Below are 26,545 nucleotides of genomic sequence, written 5' to 3' on the forward strand. Positions count from 1 at the left end.
GCAGTGGCCTGGCCCACAGAAAGGGCCTCATGCTTCCAGTCCAGTGGGCTTTTCAGTGAAAACGTGTGACTAGTGGCCCTTGCATTTGCCCCGAGTGGCTCCCTCCCTGCGTGCTGGGGAAAGCCCCACTTCACCCCGCCACAGCTCTGCGGGGCCCTTCTGGGCGTCGGGGCCTGCGCCTCGGCTTGCTGGCAGCCTGACACATGGCAAGTCTGACGTTCAGATCTTCTGCATTATCACAGAAGCAGAAGTGCTGGGCCAAGGTGGGTCTCAGGTGTGTGCAGGGGGAGGAGGAGCCCCTTGGGACGCACCCTGAGGGCGTCTTCTGCAGGGGAGTAGGATTCCTATCCTTTAGAGAAATGGACCGCACTGATACCCAGCAAGAAAGTGCATTTTAATCTTGGCCTCTCGCGGGAAAGCATGATAGAACACTGACCAAATCTGCTCTGCCAGCTCATTCCAGGCACGTGAATCAACGTCCCCAGCCTCCCATCAAGCCTCTGAACGAAGCCCAGGCAGATGGAACGAAGGTATCATTATGGGGAAATGGGCTGGGGATTAGGGATGCTGGCCTGAGTTTCCAGCCTCATTTTTTACCTTTTTGAAATCCCCACTCCTTTGATATTCACACAGCATCATGTCGAAGAAGATTGGGATGGTGGCTTTCCGGAGCTCAGCCTCAGGGATAAGTGTCATCTCTAATATGGGTCCCACCATGCCTGGGATGAAGGAGATTTTGTTCTGGCCTGAAAGAGAGGAGGGACATGGGCCCATGAGACCATTTTCGTGATTTCATAGGAGAATCAGACCAAGCCTGGGAAAAGAAAAAAGGGAGGCAAAACAGTAAAAACAAAAGTTAACACTTATACAGTTGTTTACCCAGAGCCAGGCACCATTTTGGACACTTTACATATATTAACTCATGTAAACGACGCATGCATCATCCAAAACAAGCTCTGTTGTTAGGGATAATAACCCAGGTGTGTGGAACGCACATTGCTGTTTACAAGGCTTTTCACCTGCATCATCTCCTTTGCAAATAGGACCCTGATGGAGTATGTTAGTGATGGCAAATCACAGGGATACTGGAAATGATGTCTGTCTGCAGCACAAGCCATGTTTCTGAGATTTGGAAACGTGCTTTTTTTTTTACCAACTGTTTTGTGAAAACAGGAAAAGCAAAATTTGCTGCCAAAAACCTGCTATAAAAGTATGGTCAGTGTAATAGTGGGAGTTGAATCACTGCTTTCTGGTCAGATGAAGTCCAGCTTCTGGTCTCTCCTTCCTCACGTTAAGGCACTCCTGTGTCCCCGCGCCTGTCACAGCATTGCTGCCGCGCTAGCCTGGTCCCAGGGCCACCGGCTCTACAGCCGCCTGAGCGCCAGGCCTGTGCTCATGGTGCCCCTTTGTTGACAGTAGCTTTTCCTGCCCGTTCCTCAGCATCTGCCCGTTACCGCCTGGCTGCCCATGGATAGGTACACTTTATAAAAGCCCTGCCACACGCCCACCCCACACCAGCTCCATCAGATGCCCTGCCCTGGCTAGCGGTCTGTCTCCTTAGCCAGCTTGGCAATGATGGCTTCGTTTGATAGACAACAGCCTCTCCCACGGAGAGCTCTGTGAGAGCAGAGAGCATGTCTGTTCTTATTACATCTGTAGCACTGGGCTTGGAGCATACTATAACCTCAGTAAATGTCCACTGAGGAGGAAATAAATTTGTCTAGCTCCTATACTCACTGGCTATATTTGACTTGGAGATGTGTCATAAACATGCAATTGCCATGCCCACCTGCTGAGACGACCACATGAAAACACGTCTGTGTAGACTTCATGGGGGCTTCCCTGGGGGCTCAGGGGTAAAGAATCTTCCTGCCAATGCAGGAGATGCAGCTTGCATCCCTGGGTAGGGAAGATCCCTTCGAGTAGGAAATGGCAACCCACTCCAGTATTGGAAATCCCATGGACAGAGGAGCCTGGCGGGTTACAGTCCATGGGGTTGCAAAAGAGTCAGACGTGACTTAGTGACTAAACAGCAACAATAACAACACTTAGCACAGAGTCTAGGATAATCAGCCCCAGGGGCAGGGCCAGGGTGGCCAAGAGGTGAAGGGCACTGCAGTTGGGTCTGCTGCTGCTGCTGCTAAGTCACTTCAGTCGTGTCTGACTCTGTGTGACCCCATAGACGGAAGCCCACCAGGCTCCCCCGTCCCTGGGATTCTCCAGGCAAGAACACTGGAGTGGGGTGCCATTTCCTTCTCCAATGTGTGAAAGTGAAAAGTGAAAGTGAAGTCACTCAGTCGCGTCCGGCCCTTAGCGACCCCACGGACTGCAGCCTACCAGGCTCCTCCATCCATGGGATTTTCCAGGCAAGAATACTGGAGTGGCTTGCCATTGCCTTCTCTGGAAGTTGGGTCTAGATTGCCTGAAATATGTACATGTATTCTTCCATCAACTAGCTATGTGATGGGAGGCAAGTTGGCCTCTTGAGGCCTCTGTGTCTTTACCTGTAACATGAGAGAATAATAGAGTTTATTTCATAGGGTTGTTGTGAAGAAATAATGAATTATTATTTATCAAGCACTCTGGACAGTGCTTGGCACATGGCACACACTGTATAGTGTTAGCTGTCACTGCTGTGATGCTTGGCCAAAATGAACCACAAAGGGCAGCCTTGTTGAGCAGAATTGAGCAGAATCCTCAGAACACACACATCAGACGTGGCAGAGAAAGGGAAAGGGAGGGGATTTCCTGGGGAGCATGGGCAAGCCCATCCCAGCAACCCTGCCGGTGAAGCTGACACCCAGGTGTTGCATTAGCAGCTGCGTCTTTCTCCTCCTGACTCTCAGAACCCAAGAAGCCCATCCTGTCAAGGTGCACATTGCAGTGGTGGTCTTTGCTTGGGGAGAGGGCTCCTGGGGCGCAGAAACTCAGGCGGTATGGCATACAGCCTGGCACTGCTGCTTTCGATTAAAACTGAGTAAAGGAGCCAAGAGGGAAGGCTGCAAGAAAATGAATTTTAATTCAGCCTAAATGAGGCTTAATGTTGGAGTGAGTGTTTCCCCAGAATTCAGATAAAAAAGGCATCATCCTAGGAATATCTTCAGCTAGTGAGAATGAAACAGTGAAGGCAGGCCGAGAGGTGAGTGAAATGTGAAGACACTTTTCCAGGATACCAGCTCATTATACGGTGTGTTTGGATTATACTCTGCATTGTTCCAAACAGGAAAAAAAAAAAAAAAAACTAAACTAGCTTTCTTGCAGATTTATAGTAACTGCTAATCTAGGTTTCTGATTTTGTCCTTCAAGATCCTTTAAACCCTCAGTGGGGTTTTAAAATTCAAAGTCGAGTGTAATAATAAGTAGCAGGTAAATGGGAAACTGTCAGATAAGCCACCACGGAATGGAGAAATTGCTTATGTGACAAAGGCCTTTAGAATACTGGAGGGCATTGGGTCTGATAAAGATATATTTGAGATGGTTTAAAATAAAGAGCGGACATGCCATAGACTAGGGATTTCCTAGGCACTTCTGACCTGCATTCTTTGCAGTCAGTTGAAGAGATGTTCAGAAGAATAGGGAAAGAGGAGAGAGAGATAATGATGATTTCTAAATGCAGTGTGATCTCAGTGGCCCTTACAATGCTCCATAAAAAATGTTATTCATTTACATCAGAGATGGAATCTGAGCACATTGGAGTTTGTGTTCAGGTGATCTGAATGTGTGCCTTTATATACATAGCTGTGCACACAGGCACACACACAGAGAACACATTTGTGGCTAAGTGAGTGTGAACTCATTTTGGGAAAAAAATTCTCATTCAAGAGACATACCTGCTATTGTTCTTGAAAAAAGGCAAGGAAGGGAATGGGTGAGAGGGTCTTTCTCACATAATGGAAGCTGAATCTCACTGGGAACGGATACCAATTAGAAAAGGCTTTTAAAGTCCCAACAAGTCAGTGAGATAAATCCAGATGCTGAGCTGCCCAGGCTCTGGGGAAGGATCTGGCAGAAATGAGAGCGCAGGGAGGAGTTGAGGTCTGTGGGTGGAAAGCCGGCCGCCGTGTTCTCCTTCTGGTCTACGCAAGGGCCTCGCCTGTCATGCCTTGCAAGGGGAGAGGTGAGATTGCAGGTGAAGGTCTGAGAGCACTAGGAAGGCAGCCTGACAGAAACAAGAAAGAAGAACAGGAAGAAGGAGGGGAGGAGGGTGGGGAAAGAGGAAGGGAAAAGACTATCCTGAGGACCAGGCTGAGGATGAAGGTGGAGAGTCCCTGACCTCAGGAGGCTGACAGGAGACCTGAGGTGCTCAAACTGAGAGCAGGAGACCCTCTGAGGTCTGGCACAGACCCTGAAATGAGCAGGATGAGGGCAAGTTGTCATCCTCTGGATTTCAGAGTCCCCGCTCATTGGAAAGAGGAGGAAGGAACGCAAGTCTCTGCCTTTCCATCTCAGGCCTGGAAAATGTCCCTCTTGGTACTGAACTAAGACAGGCGGTCGAGTCTCTCCTTGTGGCCCAGAACGTGCCTGGCCCAGCTTCCCTCCAGGCCCTGTAGAATCTTTAAGCCTGACAACCTGACTCAAAGTCCTCCACTGCCACTCCAGACTGTGCGACTTTGTGAAGAAGTGAAGTGTAGTTGCTCAGTCATGTCCACCTCTTTGCAATCCCCTGGACTATTGCCCGCCAGGCTCCTCTGTCTGTGGGATTTCCCAGACAAAAATCCTAGAGTGGGTAGTCATTCCCTTCTCCATGGGATCTTCCCAACCCAGGGATGGAACCTGAGTCTCCTGTGTTGCAGATTGTTTTACCCGCTGAGCCACCAGGGAAGCTTTGTGCCTGTCACTTAATGTCCCTGAGCCTCTATTATTATCTCATCTGGGGTCTTCTCTGGTGGTCCAGCAGCTAACACTCCATGCTTCCAGTGCAAGGGGTGTGGGTTCAATCCCTGGTTGAGGGATATCAACACCCCACATGTCATATGGCAGTGGCCAAAATAAATAAATAAAATATTAAAAATATATTATCTCATCTATTAAATGCAGATATAATCATCGCCCCTGCCTGAAGAACTGTTGACAAGCTTCAAACAAAGGGCTCCGCACGGGTCGGGCTCATTAGACAGGCTCAGCAAATGCTGGTGTCGGGTGTGGTGGTGCCATGCTGAGCAGCAGGAGCTCAGCCCAGAGTGAGTTGCGGGAAAAGCATCGTAAGGAGCCGCAGTCCGGCCCCATGGCGCCCCCTGGGGCTTTTCACAGAAAGTCTCAGGCTGGCCAGTTTGCTCGTTTACTTCTAGAGTAAAGGGCTGGCACGGGAGGAGGTTGGATCAGATGTATCTTATCTCCCACAGCTGACATTACCAGCCTCCAAACCCTTCTCTATCCCTTCGAAACATGCTGTTCTCTCTTCTCAAAGATGTCTGACAACCCCAGTCTGCTCCTGCTGGCCACAGCCACAGCCCTCGCACGGGTCCCCTTGGTCTGCAAGCCCTCTTGGCCCAAAGCCCCATCTCCACACCCTGCCTGCCCCCTCAGCCTGCACCCCGCCCCGCGCTGCCCACCATGTAGCCCCTCCTGTGACCGACTCCACCCGAGTCCCACCGCCACTGGCCCCACAAGCAAATGTTACTTGTTCTCTATCTAATATGGAGGCCACTTGGCCACAGTGTCTTCGAGCAGCTGGAATTAGGCTAGTCCAAGTTGAGATGTGCTGTAAGTGTAAAAAACCCACTAGATTTCAAAAAAAGAGTTTTGGAAAACAAACCAAAAAAGGTAACCTATCTCAACAATGTTTTATGTTGGCTATCTGTTGAAATGGTAACACTTTGGAATATGGGGTTAAATAAAATATATTGTTAACATTAATTTCACTGCATTTTATCTTTTTAAAAAACGTGGATGCTAGAGCATTTAAATTTGGACAGGTGGTTCACAGGCTAGTTCCTTAGGAAACAACAGCTCTGGGGCTCAGAGCTCCCCCAGTCTTCATCGAGGCCACGTTGAGCTCACTCACTAGGCAGGAGTCCTTTATACACTGTCTGGGTGCCCCAGCTTCTGCTCTACAGCTATTTTCCTTTACAACCATAATTAAATAGCTCAGCAATCCGTATGTCACTATCCGGTGCAAGTCCATGAGTTGGGGGCTCTGTCTCTAGCAGCAGCTGCCTTCGGGCGCAGCCCCAGCCACTAGCACAGTGCCTGACCTTTAAGATTGCTTGTCTTCATTTCCGGTTGCTGCTGTTATAAATCGCCACAGGCAATGGCTTAGTGCAGCACAAACTGACCTTATAGTTCTGGAGGTCAGAAGTCTGCAATGGGTTTCTCTGGGCTAAAGTCAAGTGTGAGCAGGGCTGAGTTCTTTCTGGAGGGTCTGAGGAAGAAATCCCTTCTCCAGCTTCTAGAGGTCGCCCACATTCCTCGGCTCATGGCCCCTTCCTCCATCTTCAAAGCCAACAGTATTGCTTTTTCTAATCTTTCGCCAACTCCCCTGCTTCCTTTCTTCACTTCTAAGGTCCCTGTAATTGCTTTGGTTCTATCTGGACAGTCCAAGATACTCTTACCATCTTCAAGATCCTTAATCATGTCTAATAAGTCCACTTTGCCATGTAAGGTAATTTATAAACAGGTGTTGGGGATTAGGACTTGGACACCTTTGGTGGGCTATTATTCTGCCTATCACAGGGCTCAACATTTGTTGCTAAATGAATAAATGGACGGTTGGCTGGATGGATGGATGCCTTTCTAATCCCATTTCTTATTTCTGCCCAGCAGCTTCTCCCCAACTCAAGGAAGTCATGTTTGCTTAGGCTGGTTGTTCGCTTGGAATAGTTGCCGCCCTTCCAGCTCTGACCACCCTGGGGTCTAATTCAGGAGGCACTGACTCAGTAGAGCCTTCCCTCCTCTTTGCCTCAACTCCTGAGTCTTGACCACAGATTTCACATTAAGGAACATGCTCTTAGTTTGTTCTTCAGACTCTCAGTTTGTCCTGTGTTTAGAGCTCAATGGAGGGCTTTTCCAGGGAGGGCAGGGACCGTGCCTTATACGTCCCCAACTCTCTCATCTTTCCCTGGTGCTTAGCAGTGAGCTGGGCTCTCCACTGCTGCTGAAAAAGTGATGGTTCAGTTGCTCTCACAGCTCTGTTGAGAGCAACCTCCCCACATGCAAGGCCATGACGCCAGCCACTGGAATTTATCTTTCTCTCCCATGAAGACTGTTAACACAGAAGACCGGCATTAACCCCAGTGAATATGGGCTGGTTAAGTACAAAGTCATTTTCGCAAAATGTACATTGCTTCCCTCCTAGTGGAAATCAAATGTTATGATGCTACACTATCAGGGAAAGTCCATTATATTTGGCATTATCCCAGGATCCAAACATACAAATAGCATTAACCCTTTAGTGGCTGGATCCTGGTACGGATCCTTCTCTCTATTAAGGCCTCCCTGCATGTATTTTCTCTCACAAAACTGTGCGTGCACACACACACACACACACACACACACACAAACACACTTGTCTAGACTTTTCCTTGAATAGTCTTCCAGCCTGAGATCATCTTTGCAATTAGCTATCTTATAATCACAGGGCTGCTCAGATCCTTCTTGATGAGAAGACGATGATGATGCTGATGATCATGGTGATGAAACCCTGATTGCTTTGGGCATTAAAAAAAAATTTAAAACTTAACAGGCATTATGATTTACTCATTATCAGTAGTCATTGGAAAACATAGTTTACTATTTCACATCCTTTGAAAATATTTTGCATATTCTGGAAAAAAATATTAGAAAGAACACTGGACTTCAGGTCGAGTCTGGCTCTTTTGTCTCATCTGAGTCACTGATTTGCTGTTGACCTTGGGAATGTCCTTGTACTACTCTGGGCCTCAATAACCTCGCCTATAAAATCAGGGCACTGAATTAGATGATACATCAGATAGGGTTGCAGCAGAAATCTGATTACCACAGCTAAACTGAGTAAGCGCTGTTTAGTTTTCTTCCTTAAAAAAAGTCAAAGACAGTCAGTCCAGAGCTGCTTCTCCATCCTTAGGGTGTGACTCTTCACGGCTTCAAGGTGGCTACTGCACCTCCAGGCATCTTATTCTTTCCCAGAAAGGAACAAAGGGAAAGACTACAAGCAAAAAAAAAAAAAAAATGTGCTATGCTTACTGCTATGCCCTCCGTTTCATTTTAATTAGGAAAAAATTTTTCCCCAAACCCCAAGAAGTTTATTTCTGTTGATTCTCACCAGATAGAGCTGGGTGGGTCACATGGCCATCACTAGCTACAAATCATTGTTAACTGGACGAATTGAGATCATGAAGAAAAGAATCAGGGATCGGTTAGCCAGGGAGGAGGATGGAGTGGCGATCACGTGGGCACTCAGCCGGGGTCGCCGCCGGTCGCTCCCATGTCTCACTCTGTCTTGGATACTTCACAAATTGCACTGGAAAGCTCATCACCACCCAAAGCAGTGTTCTCGCTCCACAGGTCCCCCATGTATACAGTGCTGAGTTCTGGTCTACATTAGCAGATTAACCTCATTAGCTTGCTGCAGAAAGCCTGCTAATGCCAGCGTCTGGCAGAACAAAAAGTAGGATGGGACCGGGGAACCATCCGTTCACTCTGCCTCCCCTTTCTGCTCCCTGATCCCTGAAGCAGACGGGCAAGCAGAGGCAGCCAGGTAACTAATGAGCAGCGGGAAAATCCCTTCAGGCCAATACACCTTCCTCTTCCAAGGAGTCCAGGCTACGAGATGAGGAGATGGCCATCCTTGCAACAGAATTTTTTACTTTTTGTTTTCTACAGTGGACATCTGTGTCTTTGTTCGATTTCTCCATAACTCCATAAACATTTCACTTTGGGAAACTCTGCCCCCTTGATGGACGTAGGCTTGGTGGGGGCATTGATGGAGCGGCCACCCAAGGAAGCACAATAGAAAGGTGTCTCCTAGAGACTGGACCTTTAGCAGAGTGATGGAGGGATAGAACATCCTAAAGGCAACATCGCACCACTTGTCCTGGATCCTTGAGTGGCTCAAATCCTACCCTTCATAGCCCATTTTCCCTTGCCCTTCCAATTAGTACCTTCTCCAATTAAGGCAGCCACAGTCGGCATCTCTTTCTTGCAACCCCCAAACCCTAACAAATATATCTTTGAATTCCACTAATCCACCCCACAGGTACTTGAACACAGCAAGGGGTCCACAGACAGACACACCAGTGTACTTGTCCTGTTCTTGATCGTTGTTCCATTGCTCAGTCATGTCCGACTCTGCAGCTCCATGGACCAGAGCACACCAGCCTCCCTTTCTTGAATCCACCTCTCATCCACTCGGTGATGCTGGACGCACTCTCGGCCTCTCTGTGCCTCAGTGTCCTCGTTGGTAAATCGGTGGGCTGGACAGACCTGCAGCTTCAAACTATTCTCTGATGTGCTTCAGGGTTTCTCCCAGAAAATCTGCAGGGGTCTCCATAGGAGCTCAGGAGAGTAGCTCTACCCACCTCCCCACCTGCCCCCCGTCCCACTTCAATTAGAACAGCTTGGCTTTCATCCAATTTCTGTATTGAGCAGGGTATATTCTTTTTATTGGTCCTCAGCTAAAAATAAACATTTGAAAAATGCTGGACAATATGCTCTCTAAAGGGCCCTTCCAGTTCTGATGTTCTGTGATTCTAAGCAGGTACAGTATTTGGTAACATCTTTTCATTCATCAGCATAATTGGGAGTGCAGGAGCTCCTGCCAAAATATAATCTATATCTAAATAAGATCTTCTGTGTGCAAAATAACGGCAATGAAGGACATTCAGAAAAACGCAGGCTGTGCGGAGGAACTAGAAACAAGCAAAGCACAGATCCCTGTTTTGCAATCCTGGAACACTTGGGACGTAGATCTGGGAGAGGAAGCCCACCACGGCTTTACCTCGTCTTTGCTGTTGCAAAGCAGGGAACGCAAACTCGTTTGCAGACTGAGTCTGGGCCCCTTGTTTCATTGGACACATTTGGTGCTTTTAAAACTTTCAACTAGTTATCACCAATATTCATCAATCAGAAAACGCATTTAAAAATTGTGTTTCCTGGCTTCTTTTGATAAACTAGAAGCTGTGACCATGTCAGAATTGCATTCTAATAGGACAGCAGTCGACCATGCAGGACAGCAAGGATGCCTTTCAGCTGGGGTACGCCTGCCTCAGCTTGCTGAAGCCCGGGCGACTCCCTCCCAGACGCCTGCCCCCGGGGCCAAATGCTGGCTACCACCCGCACTGTGCGCTTTTTCCCTGTGGCACGGCAGTGGTAAACGACGTACAAAATGCTGCTTTTATCCCTATCGTTATCCAAAGCAGAAAAACAAACACGCTGTTCCAGAAACACAGGGCAGAGACAGCGTTTCTCTTGCTGATGGCTTGCGAAAGAAGGGAGTTTCGCGCACACGCGCACACACTCACGCACACACACACGTGCACACTCACGCACGCATGCGCACATACGCACACACACTCACGCACGCACGCACACGCACACATGCACACACACGCACGCACACACACATACAGCGGGTATTTGAAGGCAATGGCACCCCACTCCAGTACTCTCGCCTGGAAAATCCCATATGGATGGAGGAGCCTGGTGGGCTGTAGTCCATGGGGTCGCTAAGAGTCAGACATGACTGAGCGACTTCACTTTCACTTTTCACTTTCGTGCATTGGAGAAGGAAATGGCAACCCACTCCAGTGTTCTTGCCTGGAGAATCCCAGGGACGGCAGAGCCTGGTGGGCTGCCGTCTATGGGGTCGCACAGAGTCGGACACGAACTGAAGTGACTTAGCAGCAGGAGCAGCAGCAGCAGGGTTTCCCTGGTGGCTCAGAGGGTAAACAATCTGCCTGCAATGCGAGAGACTCACGTTCGATCCCTGGGTCAGGAAGATTCCCCAGGTGAAGGGAATGGCAACCCACTCCAGTAATTTTGCCTGGAGAATCCCACGGATAGAAGAGACCATGGGGTCATAAAGAGTCAGACATGACTGAAATGACTTAGCAGGCATGCAAAGACATTTTTGGTTGTTACAACTAAGGAGGATACTGTCGTAACAGGGTGAAAATGATGATAAAACTCTTCCATGCGTGTGGCCTCCATGGCTTCCCACTCCCAGCGTTTGCTCTTCTGAGCCTCGCAGACACGCTGGGAGACGGCGCTGCCTCCCCAGGCTGGGCCAGTGTCACTCAGGCCCCTGCTCTGCGCCTCACAGCATGCAAATGACAAGGCAAGGCCCCGGCAGAGGTGGAGTCTGCTCCGGGCCAGAATCCCCAGCTTTCCCTTCACTTTTGGCAAACAGTCTGCGACCCTCCTGCTACCAGCATGTGCTCTTGACCTGAGTGCAATGCTGCCAGCGAACACAGGACCCAGGCAGATGCCCATGTGCTTTCCCGACAACGAATGAACCCTGCTGGGAAGGGCGAGGAACTGCTGTCCAGGAAGGCAGGTGGGACTGATAGACACCAAGAGGTCTGGGAGGTGACTCAGGTAGAATCCAAGAGACAGGCAGAGTCCTGAAGGCGCTCTACTGAAGAAAGTCCACATCCAAGAGGAGCACAGAGCAGTTCAGCAGCAGAGTCAAGGAGGATGCACAAAACAGGAGGTTTTAGAGCTCGTTACTTGTTACTAAGTATTCATCTGTCTACCCATTCATCCTTTCTGCATAGATTTATGGAGCAGGATTCAGGCCTTGGGCAAGGTGTGCAGCCCCCATCCTCCTGAAATCAAAACCAAGCTCTGGGGCTTGCTACTGTTTCATCTCAAGCAAGCTCCTTCCCTCTGAGTTCCCTGATCGATAAAATGAGGGGGAAATGTTTCCATCTTGCAGGAGGTGATGTGAAGATTAAATAAAATCTCCTTGCACAGGGCTGACTCAGACTCTCAATAAATGTCTTGCTGACTCCATCTCCCCTTCCTCCTATAGGTACCACTCAGCTTGCCCAGGATTCCTGTAACTCACTGAAGCAGGGACAGCTTCTGGGGTCACCTTCCAGCTAAAATAATATCACAGGAGACCCTCGTCTGCCACAGAATCAATTCTCCCCCATGAGTTTGGAGGGCCTTTGGTAGATCACAACATCACATAAGAAGCAGGATGCAGAACGAGCACCAATCAGCAGGAAGCACACGTGACAGGGGAGGCGATGCATTCCCACAGCAGTCATGCTCTTTCTCCTTCTTGTAAATTCCAGTTTGATTTCTTAACCCCTCAGGGGCATCAAGGAGAAGCAGACCCACAGCTGTTTTGGGGGGTGGGAGGTTGGGATGGGCACTTTCTCTCATCAGGACTTATTAAGGACCTGGGGTGTGTACAGTGATAAACTATTATTCCAAGCTTCCTCTGCTGAAACCCCCATGGCCCTCTAACAGATGGTCTTCAAGAAGGAGCCTGGCATGTGCAGATGTGTCTGTCTGAATGCCTGTGCCTACTCACCAAGCTTGTACCACATATCACGGATGGAGAAGCCAATTAGCCGTCTCATGTCCCCATACCTAGGAGAAACAAGAAAAATGTCCGCTTCAGGCATCACCTCAGAGATTCTCACGAACCTCCCCCCTCCTTTTTAGGAGCTCCAAATGCAACCTACTTATTCAGGATTTTGTTGTATTTGGCGTGCGAGAACTGCTCCAGCTGCAGAGAATCCTGAGTGATAAAAGCCACTGCCAGATGAAAATAGTTGTTCCACAGCTGTAAATGAAAAAATGGAGGACCGTCATGGGGAGGGCTGAAGTGGGGACGATACGAAACGCGGGGCGATGTGAATAATTTATGAAGACGGCAGAAGGCAGAGGCAGAACCAGTTTAATTCCGTGCCCTGCAATTTTCTAACTGGCACTGACTTTGAAATTAACATTCCAGCCAAAGGAGGACAATGGATGGACTTCTCTGGGCACTGACCATGTATGTCCGCTCTCTGACGGCGGGATTTGGGCAAGGAGAAAGATCTTAGGGCCGCTCTTTTTTATTGCTATTGTTTTGTTTCATTTTGTTTTTCTGGAAAATGAATAACTCAGCCCAGCTGGGTGCCCTAGTGAGGAGGCTCTCTGCCCTAGAATTAGGGAGCAATAAGGGATAAGGATTTCAGAGACTCTCAGATCAATTCTAAAGGAAATCAACCCCTAATATTCATTGAAAGGGCTAATACTAAAGCTGAAGCTTCTGGTGCAAACAGCCAGCTCATTGCAAAAGACCCTCATGCTGGGCAAGAGTGAAGTCAAAAGGAGAAGGGGACGGCAGAGGATGAGACTGTTAGATAGCATCACTGACTCAATGGACATGAACTTGAGCAAACTCCAGTAGATATTGGAGGACAGGGAAGCCTGGTGTGTTGTAGTCCATGGGCTCACAAAGAGTTGGACATGACTTAGCAACTGAACAACAACAGCAGCATCTCTGGAAGTCTTTCCTAATTCACCTGGCAGCAGAGGACCAGCCTGCCACCTATTCCATCTTAGAATATGTCACCTTCTCCTTCCCTTTAGCTCTATGGTTTTAAGTTTTTTCCTGGACCAGTAGCATCGACATCACCTAGGAACTCGTTAGAACTGGAGATTCTCTGGCCCCACCCCGACCTACTGAATCCAACCCCAGAAATTCATGTGTTCACAAGCACTCATGCTCATTTGAGTTCAAGGACCACTGAGGCCCAGCTGATAAGTAGGCTTACCATAATTTTAACATTGACATGATCTCTTGGTGCTAAATGCAGAGACTAGAACCCACTCCACCCACTCATGGTGAAACAGGTCCAGCAAAGTGAGCAGCAGAGGGAAAGTGCTCCAAAGATCAGCAGAAGTGACAGTGACACTGATGCAGGCCACAGAGTGGAGAGATCGAGACGCAAACCAAGGTGCTGTTAAGCCTCGGTGAACCCAGCTGCAAAGGGGGGTTACCTCTGTGTCCACTGCAGAGGACTGTGGTACAGATGGTGTGGTTACAGGATGTGGATCTCAGGAAGAGCACCAAAGCTCTGGCTAGCCTTATTGTTCTTTCCATTCTTCTGGTGACTTCTTTGGTACCAAAGCAAATAATAGTGCAGCCTGGTGCCTTTGGTGCTCAAGAGCAATTATTACAAGATGTCATGGCCCTGAAAGGAGCAGGTGGGGGACAGCCTTGATGGACGAAGCCCATCCATGTCCAGCATCCTCTACATGCTGACTAGCAAGAGGCGGGCGTGACATCAGCTAGAGGGATCACCTGCCGATGAGGCTGTCAGCCTTCACTCACAGATGCTCACTGGAGGCTCCCAATGGCCAAGACTAAAGGAAAAGCAGCTGTGCCTTTGGTAATGTCCTTACTGCTGTTACTTTCACAGGGGTTTGTGGCTCCTGTTTCAGAGAAAAGCAAAACAAGCCTTTTGTTTTACCACAGGCCAGACGCTTTCCCACATATCCCTCCCTTCATCTCTCAAAACCTGGCAGCCATTATTAGACTCATTTTTCAGATGAGAAGAACAAGGTTTAGAGCGGTGAAGTATTTTGCCTAAGGTCACACATCTTGTTATACAGACAGCAGAGCTGGGATTTAACCCCAGGCTTACTGATTGATGGGGCTTCCCTGGTGGCTCAGATAGTAAAGAATCCACTTGCAATGCAGGAAACCCAGGTTGAGTGCCTGCGTTGGGAAGATCCCCCCTGGAGAAGGGAATGGCTACCCACTCCAGTATTCTTACCTAGAGAATTCCACGGACAGAGAAGCCTGGAGGGCTACAGTCCATGGAGTCACAAAGAGTTGGACATGACTGAGTGACTAACACTTTCACTTTACTTTTTCACTACTGATTGATACTCAGGTCTCTTTCTACATGCTGTGGTCTATCTTCAGCAGAGGCTATATTGACACATATTTACAGAACATCTTCAATGGGCCAGGTATCATCATGTGGGGCTAGGGCAGTGGTTACACGGACAGCAGTTCCTGCCCTCATGCAGCTTATACACTGCTGAGGGAATAGCTCTCCTTCTTTTACTTGAAACTTTCTTTCTTAGAGTCCAAAAGACCAAGTCTTTCTGGGGTGCAGTGAAGTGACCTCCTGACATGTGGCCCCCATAAAATCAACTCAGCACACAGAGCCCAGGAGGACCAGATCCTGTCCCTCCCTTCCTCAAAATCTTCCAAAGGCAGCCCATCACTCTGAGAATCAGATCTCAAGCTCCTCTGTTTCCATAGTAACCTCACTTCCAAACGCAGTGAAGGTCAGGGTATCTCTCAGCCACACCAACTACCCTTCCTCTTGGTGACCCCATGACTTGCAAGTTCTGACAATGTGTTGCTTTGTTTTCTCAAGCTCAGAGCTCACATCTCGTCCTATTTAAGACCAATATATGAAACTATGAGTCAAGGAAAGGGAAAACCTGGTCACAGAACATAAAATGGGTTATTTTTAGGGTGAGAAATTCCGGAATTTAGGGGATTTCAAAGGAGTAATCAGGATACAACAGGAAACAGATGTGTAACAAAGTGAGCTGAACTGGTATTGCTTTTGAGAAAAATTCCAGAAATCTCACACTTAACGTGTTTGAGAACACCTAAACATGGCAAAGGAGTATGTCAAGGCTGTATATTGTCACCCTGCTTATCTAACTTATATGCAGAGTACATCATGAGACATGCTGGGCTGGAAGAAGCACAAGCTGGAATCAAGATTGCTGGGAGAAATATCAATAACCTCAGATATGCAGATGACACCACCCTTATGGCAGAAAGTGAAGAAGAACTAAAGAGCCTCTTGATGAAAGTGAAAGATGAGAGTGAAAAAGTTGGCTTAAAGCTCAACATTCAGAAAACTAAGATCATGGCATCCGGTCCCATCACTTCATGGGAAATAGATGGGGAAACAGTGGAAACAGTGGCTGACTTTATTTTTCTGGGCTCCAAAATCACTGCAGATGGTGATTGAAGCCATGAAATTAAAGGATGCTTACTCCTTGGAAGGAAAGCTATGACCAAGCTAGACAGCATATTAAAAAGCAGAGACATTGCTTTACCAACCAAGGTCAGTCTAATCAAGGCTATGGTTTTTCCAGGGGTCATGTATGGATGTGACAGTTGGACTGTGAAGCAAGCTTATTGCCGAAGAATTGATGCTTTTGAACTGTGGTGCTGGAGAAGACTCTTGAGAGTCCCTTGGACTGCAAGGAGATCCAACCAGTCCATTCTAAAGGAGATCAGTCCTGGGTGTTCATTGGAAGGATTGATGTTAAAGCTGAAACTCCAATACTTTGGCCACCTCATGCGATGAGTTGACTCACTGGAAAAGACTCTGATGCTGGGAGGGATTGGGGGCAGGAGGAGAAGGGGACGACAGAGGATGAGATGGCTGGATGGCATCACCGACTAGATGGACATGAGTTTGAGTGAAGTCCGGGAGTTGGTGATGGACAGGGAGACCTGGTGTGCTGTGATTCATGGCATCGCAAAGAGTTGGACACGACTGAGCGACTGAACTGAACTATGTCAAATCTAATGAAAGTTCTTACTAAGTTCTACCTCTATTCTACCTGACTTAGTCCCTCAAAAATGTTTTATGTCACCCTATTCCTGATTTTCTTTTTTTTTAAGTTGAGATATAATTCACATATCCTAACGTTAACTTTTAAAAGTATACCATTCAGGGGGTTTTACCATACTCACTAGTAGATTTACTACTAGATTTACTAGTAGTAAATCATCACTACTATTTAATTTTAGAACATTTTCATCATCCCCCAAAGAAACCTTCCACCCATTAGCAATCACTGCCATTGTTCCACCCCCTCAGCCCCTGGCAACCACAAAGCTACTTCAGTCGCTGTGGATCTGCCTCTTCTGCCATTTCAGAGATATGGAGTCATAAATCACGTGACTTTTCGTGTCTGGCTCCTTTTACTAAGCATGTTTTCAAGGTCCATCCACATTGTCACAGGTGTCAGTACTTCCTTTATGCTTATTGCTGGATACTATTCTGGGTATCCATACATGACCTCGGGAAAAACCATAGCCTTGACTAGACGGACCTTTGTTGGCAAAGTAATGTCTCTGCTTTTTAATATATTATCAAGGTTGGTCATAACTTTCCTTCCAAGGAGTAAGTATCTTTTAATTTCATGGCTGCAATCAGCATCTGCAGTGATTTTGGAGCCCAAAAAAATAAAGTCTGACACTGTTTCCACTGTTTTTCCATCTATTCCCCATGAAGTGATGGGACCAGATGCCATGATCTTTGTTTTCTGAATGTTGAGCTTCAAGCCAACCTTTTCACTCTCCTCTTTCACTTTCATCAAGAGGCTTTTGAGTTCCTCTTCACTTTCTGCCATAAGGGTAGTGTCATCTGCATATCTGAGATTATTGATATTTCTCCCAGAAATCTTGATTCCAGCTTGTGCTTCTTCCAGCCCAGCGTTCCTCATGATGTACTCTGCATATAAGTTAAATAAGCAAGGTGACAATATATAGCCTTGACGCACTCCTTTTCCTATTTGGAACCAGTCTGTTGTTCCATGTACAGTTCTGACTGTTGCTTCCTGACCTGCATAGTCAAGGCTATGGTTTTTCCCGTGGTCATGTATGGATGTGAGAGTTGGACTGTGAAGAAGGCTGATCGCCGAAGAATTGATGCTTTTGAACTGTGGTGTTGGAGAAGACTTTTGAGTCCTTTGTACCACAAGGAGATCCAACCAGTCCATTCTAAGGGAGATCGATCCTGGGTGTTCATTGGAAGGACTGATGCTGAAGCTGAAACTGCAATACTTTGGCCACCTCATGCGACGAGTTGACTCACTGGAAAAGTCTCTGATGCTGGGAAGGGTTGGGGGCGGGAGGAGAAGGGGACGACCGAGGATGAGATGGCTGGATGGCACCACCGACTCTGTGGATATGAGTTTGAGTGAACTCCGGGAGTTGGTGATGGACAGGGAGGCCTGGCGTGCTGTGATTCATGGGGTTGCGGAGAGTCGGACATGACTGAGCGACTGAACTGAACTGAACTGAACTGATTCTGGGTATCCGGAGAAGGCCACTCCAGTACCCTTGCCTAGAAAATCCCATGGATGGAGGAGCCTGGTAGGCTGCAGTCCATGGGGTCACTAAGGGTCGGACATGACTGAGCGATTTTACTTTCACTTTTCACTTTCACACATTGGAGAAGGAAATGGCACCCCACTCCAGTGTTCTTGCCTGGAGAATCCCAGGGACGGGGGAGCCTGGTGGGCTGCCGTCTACGGGGTTGCATAGAGTCAGACATGACTGAAGTAACTTAGCAGCAGCAGCATTCTGGGTATCAGTATATACAGATAAACTACATTTTGTTTGTCCAATATGGACATTTGGTTTGTTTCTACCTTTTGGCTTTTAGGGCTTCCCTGAGACCTCAGTTGGTAAAGAATCTGCCTGCAATGCAGGAGACCCCAGTTTGATTCCCGGGGTCAGGAGAAGGGATCAGCTACCTACTCCAGTGTTCTTGGGGTTCCCTTGTGGCTCAGCTGGTAAAGAATCCGCCTGCAATGCGGGAGACCTAGGTTCGATCCCTGGGTTGGGAAGATCCCGTGGAGGAGGGCATGGCAACCCACTCCAGAATTCCTGCCTGGAGAATCCCATGGACAAAGGACCCTGCTGGACTACAGCCCGTAGGGTTGCATAGGATCAGACACGACTGAAGTGACTTATCAAGCAGGCAAACTACTACCCAGTTTTGTGATCTCAGTTCAAAAATCACTTCCTGGAGAAGTCGTCCCAGCTCACTTGGACTAAAGTAGATTGACCCTCTTTTCAATCTGTTCACAGGATTCAGAACATATCTTAAGCAGAACTATTGGGTTGGCCAGAAAGTTCACTCGGGTTCACCAGGGTGCAGAAACGCCTGAACGGAGCTTTTGGCTCACACAGTCGTTCATTTTGTCTGCTCTGCCAGATACAAGCGTATTGCAAGCGAGAGCCACGTCTCTCCATCTTCTGTCGCACAGCCAGTGACTGTGGTCAGGCCTCACCCAGCACGTGCGCAGGGGATACTTACTGAATGCATTCATTAATAAGCCCAGCACTCACGCATGTGTCCTTGTTAAATCCTCCCCAGAAACTATGCTATTTGCACTATGGTTCTCCCCATTGTTAGAGAGCAGGAGACTGAGGCCCAGAGAGGCTGAAGAACTGGCCCAAGGTTACACAGTTATAAATCGGTGAAGCTGGCATTTGAATCCAAGTGTATGTGTCTCCAGAAGATCTAGTCTTTAACTACTCTGCTCTTCTGCTGAAATTGCTTTTCTTCTTCTTTCTTGATATCCCATTAGCCTTTGTTCCTGGTTGAGGTTCATCCACTAGTTCATCAGATATCTTTATAGCAGAGACATCAAGAATCTTTGATCCTATAAGATTCTTTCTCAATGGCCTTGAATTATTATTTACCCCAAATTCTTAATTTAAAAAATAAAGGCCCAATACCCATGGTTGCTAAAACGCAATCATTGTACCCTTCCCTGTGGTAGAAAGACTCAGGTGCCATGGCCATTCTGAAGATGCCATTAATTCTGGCAGTGAAAATTTCCAATTACAGATTCAGGATGGGAGCATCAACTAGAGGTTGTCTGTGGCCCTCAAGCTAAGCAGGTAGGGCCACGGAAGGTGTCACCAAGCACATGACCACCTTCCTGCCTGGAAGAGATGTCCTGCTGTGACCTCCCTGTGGGGAGCGCTCTGGGCCTCTTCAGGGCTTCAGTGAGTGCTGTGCTGTGCTCCTTCTCTCATTTTTTGCCATCTCTGGTTACATTGCCCATTATAGAGACCAAGCCTGCCCTCAGTCTTCCACAATGGCTGGGGATATACTGGAAGGTTTTCATTTCACAGGGTCTCTAGTATAGGTTCAAAAATGATCCCAAGATATTTGCTGCCTGGAAGCTGATCCAGAGATGCCAATGAAGGCAGAGCCAACTAGAGATTCCCAAAGGAGATCCAATTAGTTCATTCTAAAGGAGATCAATCCTGGGTGTTCATTGGAGGGACTGATGCTAAAGCTGAAACTCCAATCCTTTGGCCACCTCATGCAACGAGTTGACTCACCGGAAGAGAGTCTGATGTTGGGAAAGATTGGGGGCGGGAGGAGAAGGGGACGACAGAGAATGAGATGGTTGGATGCCATCACCGACTTGATGGACATGAGTTTGAGTGAACTCAGGGAGTTGGTGATGGACAGGGAGGCCTGGCGTGCTGTGATTCATGGGGTCGCAAAGAGTCAGTCACGACTGAGCAACTGAACTGAACTGAACTTAAGTGGAGAGAATGGTCTTAGTAGCAAGCAGATACCCGCCTAAGATGGAAAAACTTACCTGGAGCCAAAGAGCACATCTGGTCCACTGATTCCTGGGCCAATCAGAGTTTTTAACATCTAGAGGCTAACTCCACAGCCAATCACTGTCGAGACCTCTACCCCAGGGACAGGAAGAGCTAACATGAACCGACAGTGTTTCTGGAACTACCTAGAGCCGTCTGTTAGGTCCAAAAGGCACCCTATTTCTGAGAGACAGTACAGAAGAGTGAAAAGACAGGCCTGGGGTTGAATTCCAGCAGCCCCACTTAATAGTTAGATGACCTTTAATAGGAAAGTCAATCACTTCTCTGAAGTTCAGTTTACTCACCAGTAAAGTGATATTTCCCAACCTAACAGGGTTGTGATAAGGTGAAAATACCCTATATCAATGCCGAACAAAAGTTAGCCATCTTCTTCAAAAGCTTGGATGCTAGAAGATGGATTTATAGTCTACTATTGAGACTCCAAGGTCCTTGAGGGCAGAGCAATGTTCTGCTTTGCTTCTGAATTTCTCAAAGCATAATGTAATAGTCTGGACTCATGAAAATTGCTCTTAAACAAAAATTCTCACTGAGTTAAATTGGAATTCCTCTCTTGGTCTTCCTTGACCAGGCAAAGAGATATGAATGTCAAAGTCCAATATCTTGAATATGCCTGGGAATGCAAATTTTTTTAGCCCCAAGCAGAAAATGTCATTTTTGTAATTCCTAGGTCTCATCACCTACAGAATGGCACCCACAGAGCTTCCTGCCTTTTTGCCCTTTGAATCATAAAACCACAGTTCCGGAAAAGATACTCAGGATAATCTCATTGTACTTGCCCCTCCTCTGAACAGCAGCTGCCCAGGCCAGCAGCGCTTAGTGATGGATGCTGTTCCTGCTGATATTAAATGCATAATTAATGAAACCATAAGAAGGAAACAAGGCATGTTCCAGCAGGGTACAGAGAACAAATCCATTCTCACATGAGTGGGGTGAAGGTAGAACAAAGATAAGGTTGAAGAATGATCCTCTTCTTGAGTGCTTCCCAATAAATATCTGTGGAAGTCTCATTAGGAAAAGAGACTTATTTCATTTTGTAATGTTGGCCACTTTCCATTTTACAAATCTCGTGGGTGTGATGGTCCTAGGCAGTATTGCGGTGACCAGAAAGGGGCCTCCCTACGGTCCTGTTTGTGGAGGACTGACACAGCGTTCACAGACCTGACATGTCTAGGAGCGTCATCGCCATCACCACGGTCATCATCGAAATGATAATTGCTGTAACTAGAATGAGCGAATACTTGTTAAACAGCCACCACATTCCTGGCATTGTTCTAGGTATTTCCCATGAATTAATTCACTCAATCCTCTCAACAACCCAATAACATAGCTACCATTAGTGCCATCATTTGATGTGGAGGACAGTGAGGCACAGGGAGACTCAGTAATTTGCCTAAAGTCACAGAGCTCTTAAGTTCAAACCTTCCACGTATGAAACCCCCACTTCTCTGGGCAACTTTTAGATGCAGATTTCCTTTCAGGAAAACTGTATAAAACCTAAGAGAATGGCATGAATCTGAGCTTCTCTTGGAAATTAAGACCATGGAGGAGAGCCAGAGTCAGGAAACCCAGTCTGGGGCTACCATTGCCAACGCCCATGGAAAGAGATGAGCAAACCAGCCAGCGGTTTTATGGCACAAACGTGGCCTTGCCACCAGCCCCTAGGTGTGCTGTTTCAAGCTGCCCCTTCAAAAAAGCTATGGCATTATTAACTTCCCAGATCACATGCACGTAACTGGAACCTGAAGGCATCTGGGCCACATTTGGAAGGGGATCAAACACTTCTCCGGATTCAAATAGTCGAAGTGACATGTTTTGTTTCCATGTCAAAAATTTATACCTCTTGCCCAGCCCCTGCCAAGCAATCAGCCCAGTGTGGGGGTGAAGCTCCAACTCTAGCCTGTGGCCGCAGTGATCTGCAGGCTCCGGTGCCAGCCACTGCTGTGTGTTCAGGCCACCTCTGCACTGACACGCTGTGTGACTTCAGGCTGTCTGCTCATCGCCTGGGAGTATCAGTGCCCACATACCCCCAGCAGAGGAAATCATAGCCATGGTGACTACCTTGTAGGGCAGTCGGAAGGACTGAGAAAGATATGGCAGAAAGTGTGTAATCCTGCACATACAACACTGTCAGAAAATGGCAGCTCTTCTTTTTATCATCATTATCATTCTAGTTCAGTTGCCTGATTTAAACACAAGGTAGTGGAAGAGAATCGTATTCAAAGATAATGTGGTGGTGGTTTCATCGCTAAGTTGTGTCCGACTCTTGAGACCCCGTGAACTGCAGCCTGCTAGGCTCCTCTGTCCGTGGGATTCTCTAGGCAAGAATACTGGAGTGGGTTGCCTTTTCCTTCTCCAGGGAAACTTCCTGACCCAAGGATTGAACCCAGGTCTCCTGAATTATAGGCAGATTCTTTACCAACTAAGCTATGAGGATAATATTATTCAAAGATAATATTTATTAAGTATTTACAGGCTGGTGCTGCTAGCAGAGTGGATCTCACAGACCTCAGCCCAAGTGTCACCTCCCCAGTTGTTGCTGTTCAGTTATTCAGTTGTGTCTGACTCTTTGTGATTGGGGACTGCAGCACGCCAGGCTTCCCTGTCCTTCACTATCTCGCGGAGCCTGCTCAAACTCATGTCCATTGAGTCAGTGAAGCCATCCAACCATCTCATCCTCTGTCGTCCCCCTCTCCTCCTGCCCTCAATCTTTCCCAGCATCAGGGTCTTTTCCAATGAGTCAACTCTTTGCATCAGGTGGCCAAAGTATTGGAGCTTCAGGTTTAGCATCAGTCTTTCTAATGGATATTCAGGGAATATTCACCTCCCCAGGGAGACCTACTATGTGCCAGACACAGAGCATACAGTCTTTGTGGCTTCATACTCCCAAACTGACTTTCTACTGGACGAAAGAATGAGAACGGGCACACAGGCAAACGGGAAGGCAGCACCAAGCACTGTGGAGAGACTGCAGAGGCTCAGGGGCGACGCACACTGAGCGCGGGGCGGCGGATGCGTGCTGAGCGCAGGGCTGTGGGGGCCTGCAGAGAGGGTTAGGTACGGAGGCCTTCTGGAGGAGGAAGTGTTGGGTCAGAAACTGCTGGGACCTTCCTAACAGGTGAATTTCCCAAGCAAGTGCACGTTTCCATTCTGGAAAAAACCCTTTCAAAGTAGCAAGGGGAGGCACTGTGAGCATTTTACAGAAGAGTCCGCTGAGACACGGATGCAGTCCAGGCCTTGCCTGAGGTTGCTTGGTGGGTCAGAGCCCAGACAGGAACTGAACACCCCAGAGGAGCTGGCAGAAAAAGCCATTGCCCCAGTTTGCTGGCTATTCCCTAAGTTTGTGCTTGAAGAGATCCTGGGGATCAGGGGCTTCCCTGGGGGAGGGGAAATTCCCTTTTAAGGATCTTCTCTTTCACACCTCAAGCCAGAAAAACAGCAACCTGGACTTGTCCACAAGGCTTTGAAGAACTGGTTCTCCTTGCCCAGGCCATGAGCAGATGTGTCACTCTGTCTGCCCAGGGCCTCTGAAGCTCACAGAGGTCCCGGGTCTTGTCTGTGTGCGAAATGTGATTTCTGGAGGCATCAGAAAGTCACAGAGTCTCGTCTTTCAGTACCTACATTTCTAGGTACTGGTGAACGAAAAAGTGAAAAAAGAAGTAATAAATTTTAAGAGGCGGCGCCCACTCTGACAATGGATGAATGCAAGCCTCTTCTTTAGCATGATACATTGTACAGTCACATTCACACATGCTCCTCAGTGGATGAGTATTCAATCAAGGACTGGGCTCCAAACGCTAAGAACCTCCCTCCCTCCCCAAACCCGCACCACTCTGTGGGGACCCCCCGAGGCACAGGCACAGCTCCCAAGTGTTTCGGGAGGTGTCTGACGGGCCATCAGCCAGGTCGCGGGAACAGCCCTGCCATAACAGTCCAAAGCACGCCCAGCGCCTTATACTCACCTGGAACTCAAAGTTCGTGTTTTCCAGGAATTTCTGGTTCATGGTTTCTGCAAACTTGTTGATAGCTCTCAGGAAGACCCTGGAAGAGGGGAGAAGGTCACCAGGCCATCTGAGCACGCTACCCTAGATGTCCCCCCCACACCGTGCTTTAGCCTGAAGGTCTCTCAGCGAGCACCCTGGAGACTGAAGGAAGAGGCCGGCCAACCCACGTTAGCGCCTGCCTCACACGGCAGACCTGGGGCCGTGTTTACCTGGCCCTGTCTGGCTTCCTTTAGAAAATGTGTACTGTCTTTTGTTCAAACTGTTACAAGCTTGTGGCAGAAAATTCATGTCATCCAGAAAGACAGGAAGAAATATTGCCTTCCCCCAAATAAAATACATAAACAAACAACACACCAGCCATCCTATCATCTAGGGAAAATCATCCTTGACATTTTGATGAACGGAATTTCAAAGGTCTCCCTAGACATATATACACAAACCATATTTTAAAGATAGCATTTTGATAAATGGGGTTAAATGATAAATTCTGTTTCACAGCTTCTTTCACTTGACAATAAACTGGGTGTTCCTTTCATGCCAATGAGTTCAGATATATATCATTCTTTTTAATCACTGAAGAACATTCTATTGTATGGATGCATCACAGTTTCTTTCATCAGTCTTTTACTGATGGACCTTTATGTTGCTTCTCAGCATTTCCTGCCGTAAACGGCTGTTGTAAACAGTGTTTCAATGACCACTCTCTTATGCATGCCTTGTATCTCCCATATATGCCTCTTCTCGGCCCTTCTCTTGGAAGTGGTAATGTTGATCAAATCTTATGCTTATTGAACATTTTTGTGCCTGTTGTCAAATTGTATCTTCTTGAATGTCTTGCCATCCATCTCTTCCTCTCCTTCCCCCCTACTGACTGCCCTTGTAGCCTTTAACTCTTGCCCTTTCAAACTCTGGAATGCCTTGCCCTGAGGAATATCCCCAATCCTGTCGATCACCCACTTCAACGGCTCCCCAAGGCCTACAGGATAAGTCCAAGCTCTTTCTTTTGACAGTGAGTGTCCTCCGTGACTGCCCCCACCTTCTGCTAAGATCGTCTCTCATGGTTAATCTGTGCTTTAAGTGGTTCTCTGAATGTAAAGTTATTCTTTTGCAGAGAATGCCACCTCCTTCTGGATGCTTTAGGACACGGTCTGCTGCATCTTTCCGGACTCCAAAAGGCAGTCAGTGCAACTGCCTTTCCCAGACTTGATCACGGTCTACGAGCAGTTATTTGTGATTCAATAATGACTGTCTCCTCTACTGTACCTGCCTTGAAATCAGAGACCCCTCCATAACCTCATCTATTCTCCAACCTACATGCCTCTGGCTCCAAAATTTGAAATCTTCATCCCCGGCCTTTCTCCTGAGCTCCAACTTACATTCCAGCTCTCAGCTCTGTGCTCTCACTCGATGGATAATAGGCATTTCAAACATACATGTCAAAAGTTCAGCTCCTATTACCTGCCTCTTTCTGTTGTCTTCCCATCTAAATTAACAACAACTCCATTCTTCCAATTCTCAAGGGGTGGGGAGGACTCAGCATCCTTAACTTTCCTTTCTCTTACATCTACACTTGACCTGTCAGCAAAACCTCTTAGCATCACTTTCAAAAAACATCTAAATTCAATTACTTCTCATCACCCACCACCCACTGACCTGAACCAAACCACCATCATTTCTCTCCTGGATTTTTGCAGCTGCCTTCCAACTGCCACATGCCTCACTGTGGCCAAGTCTCCACGTGCATGTGCTTGCAAAATCTAAGAGGGCAAGGTCCAGACCTTACCTGTACCATAGTCTATAATTTTGGATTAACATTGCTGCTGCTGCTGCTGCTAAGTCACTTCAGTCGTGTCCGACTCTGTGCGACCCCATAGATGGCAGCCAACCAGGCTCCGCCATCCCTGGGATTCTCCAGGCAAGAACACTGGAGTGGGTTGCCATTTCCTTTTCCATGGATTAACATTAGACAATCAGTAATTTCTCTACTGAGTGGCTGGTCCAGAGGAAATGTCTATTTGGTTACCCATGGGAAGCCAGAAAAAGCAAGTGTTTATTAGGAGGTTATTGGTTTGTGTACTAACTGGGACTCAGTTCTGCTTGGGAGCTTCTGAGAGACTCTATTGAACATACTGGAACATGAGAAGTTTCCTGGGCTATTTCCCCATTAATGCCAGTCCATCACTGGTTGAAAGTTGCTTAC

General features: G+C 47.7%; 1 protein-coding gene across 1 annotated transcript in view; it reads right to left on the reverse strand.

Annotated features, from left to right (window-relative positions):
* Positions 1 to 26,545, reverse strand: part of DOCK2 (dedicator of cytokinesis 2) — a 473,020-nt gene that overhangs the window by 66,072 nt on the left and 380,403 nt on the right. Inside the window, exons 30-33 of the mRNA XM_055421792.2 lie at positions 24,304 to 24,382; positions 12,612 to 12,712; positions 12,458 to 12,516; positions 598 to 746 (exon numbers count right to left, since the gene is read on the reverse strand). Of these exons, the coding sequence (XP_055277767.2) occupies positions 598 to 746; positions 12,458 to 12,516; positions 12,612 to 12,712; positions 24,304 to 24,382 (388 nt within the window). The remainder of the gene's footprint in view (positions 1 to 597; positions 747 to 12,457; positions 12,517 to 12,611; positions 12,713 to 24,303; positions 24,383 to 26,545) is intronic.

The sequence above is a fragment of the Moschus berezovskii genome, chromosome 18, assembly GCF_049115385.1.
Source record: "Moschus berezovskii isolate FMDL1 chromosome 18, NW_MosBer_1.0, whole genome shotgun sequence".
In the NCBI taxonomy this organism is placed as follows: Eukaryota; Metazoa; Chordata; class Mammalia; order Artiodactyla; family Moschidae; genus Moschus; species Moschus berezovskii.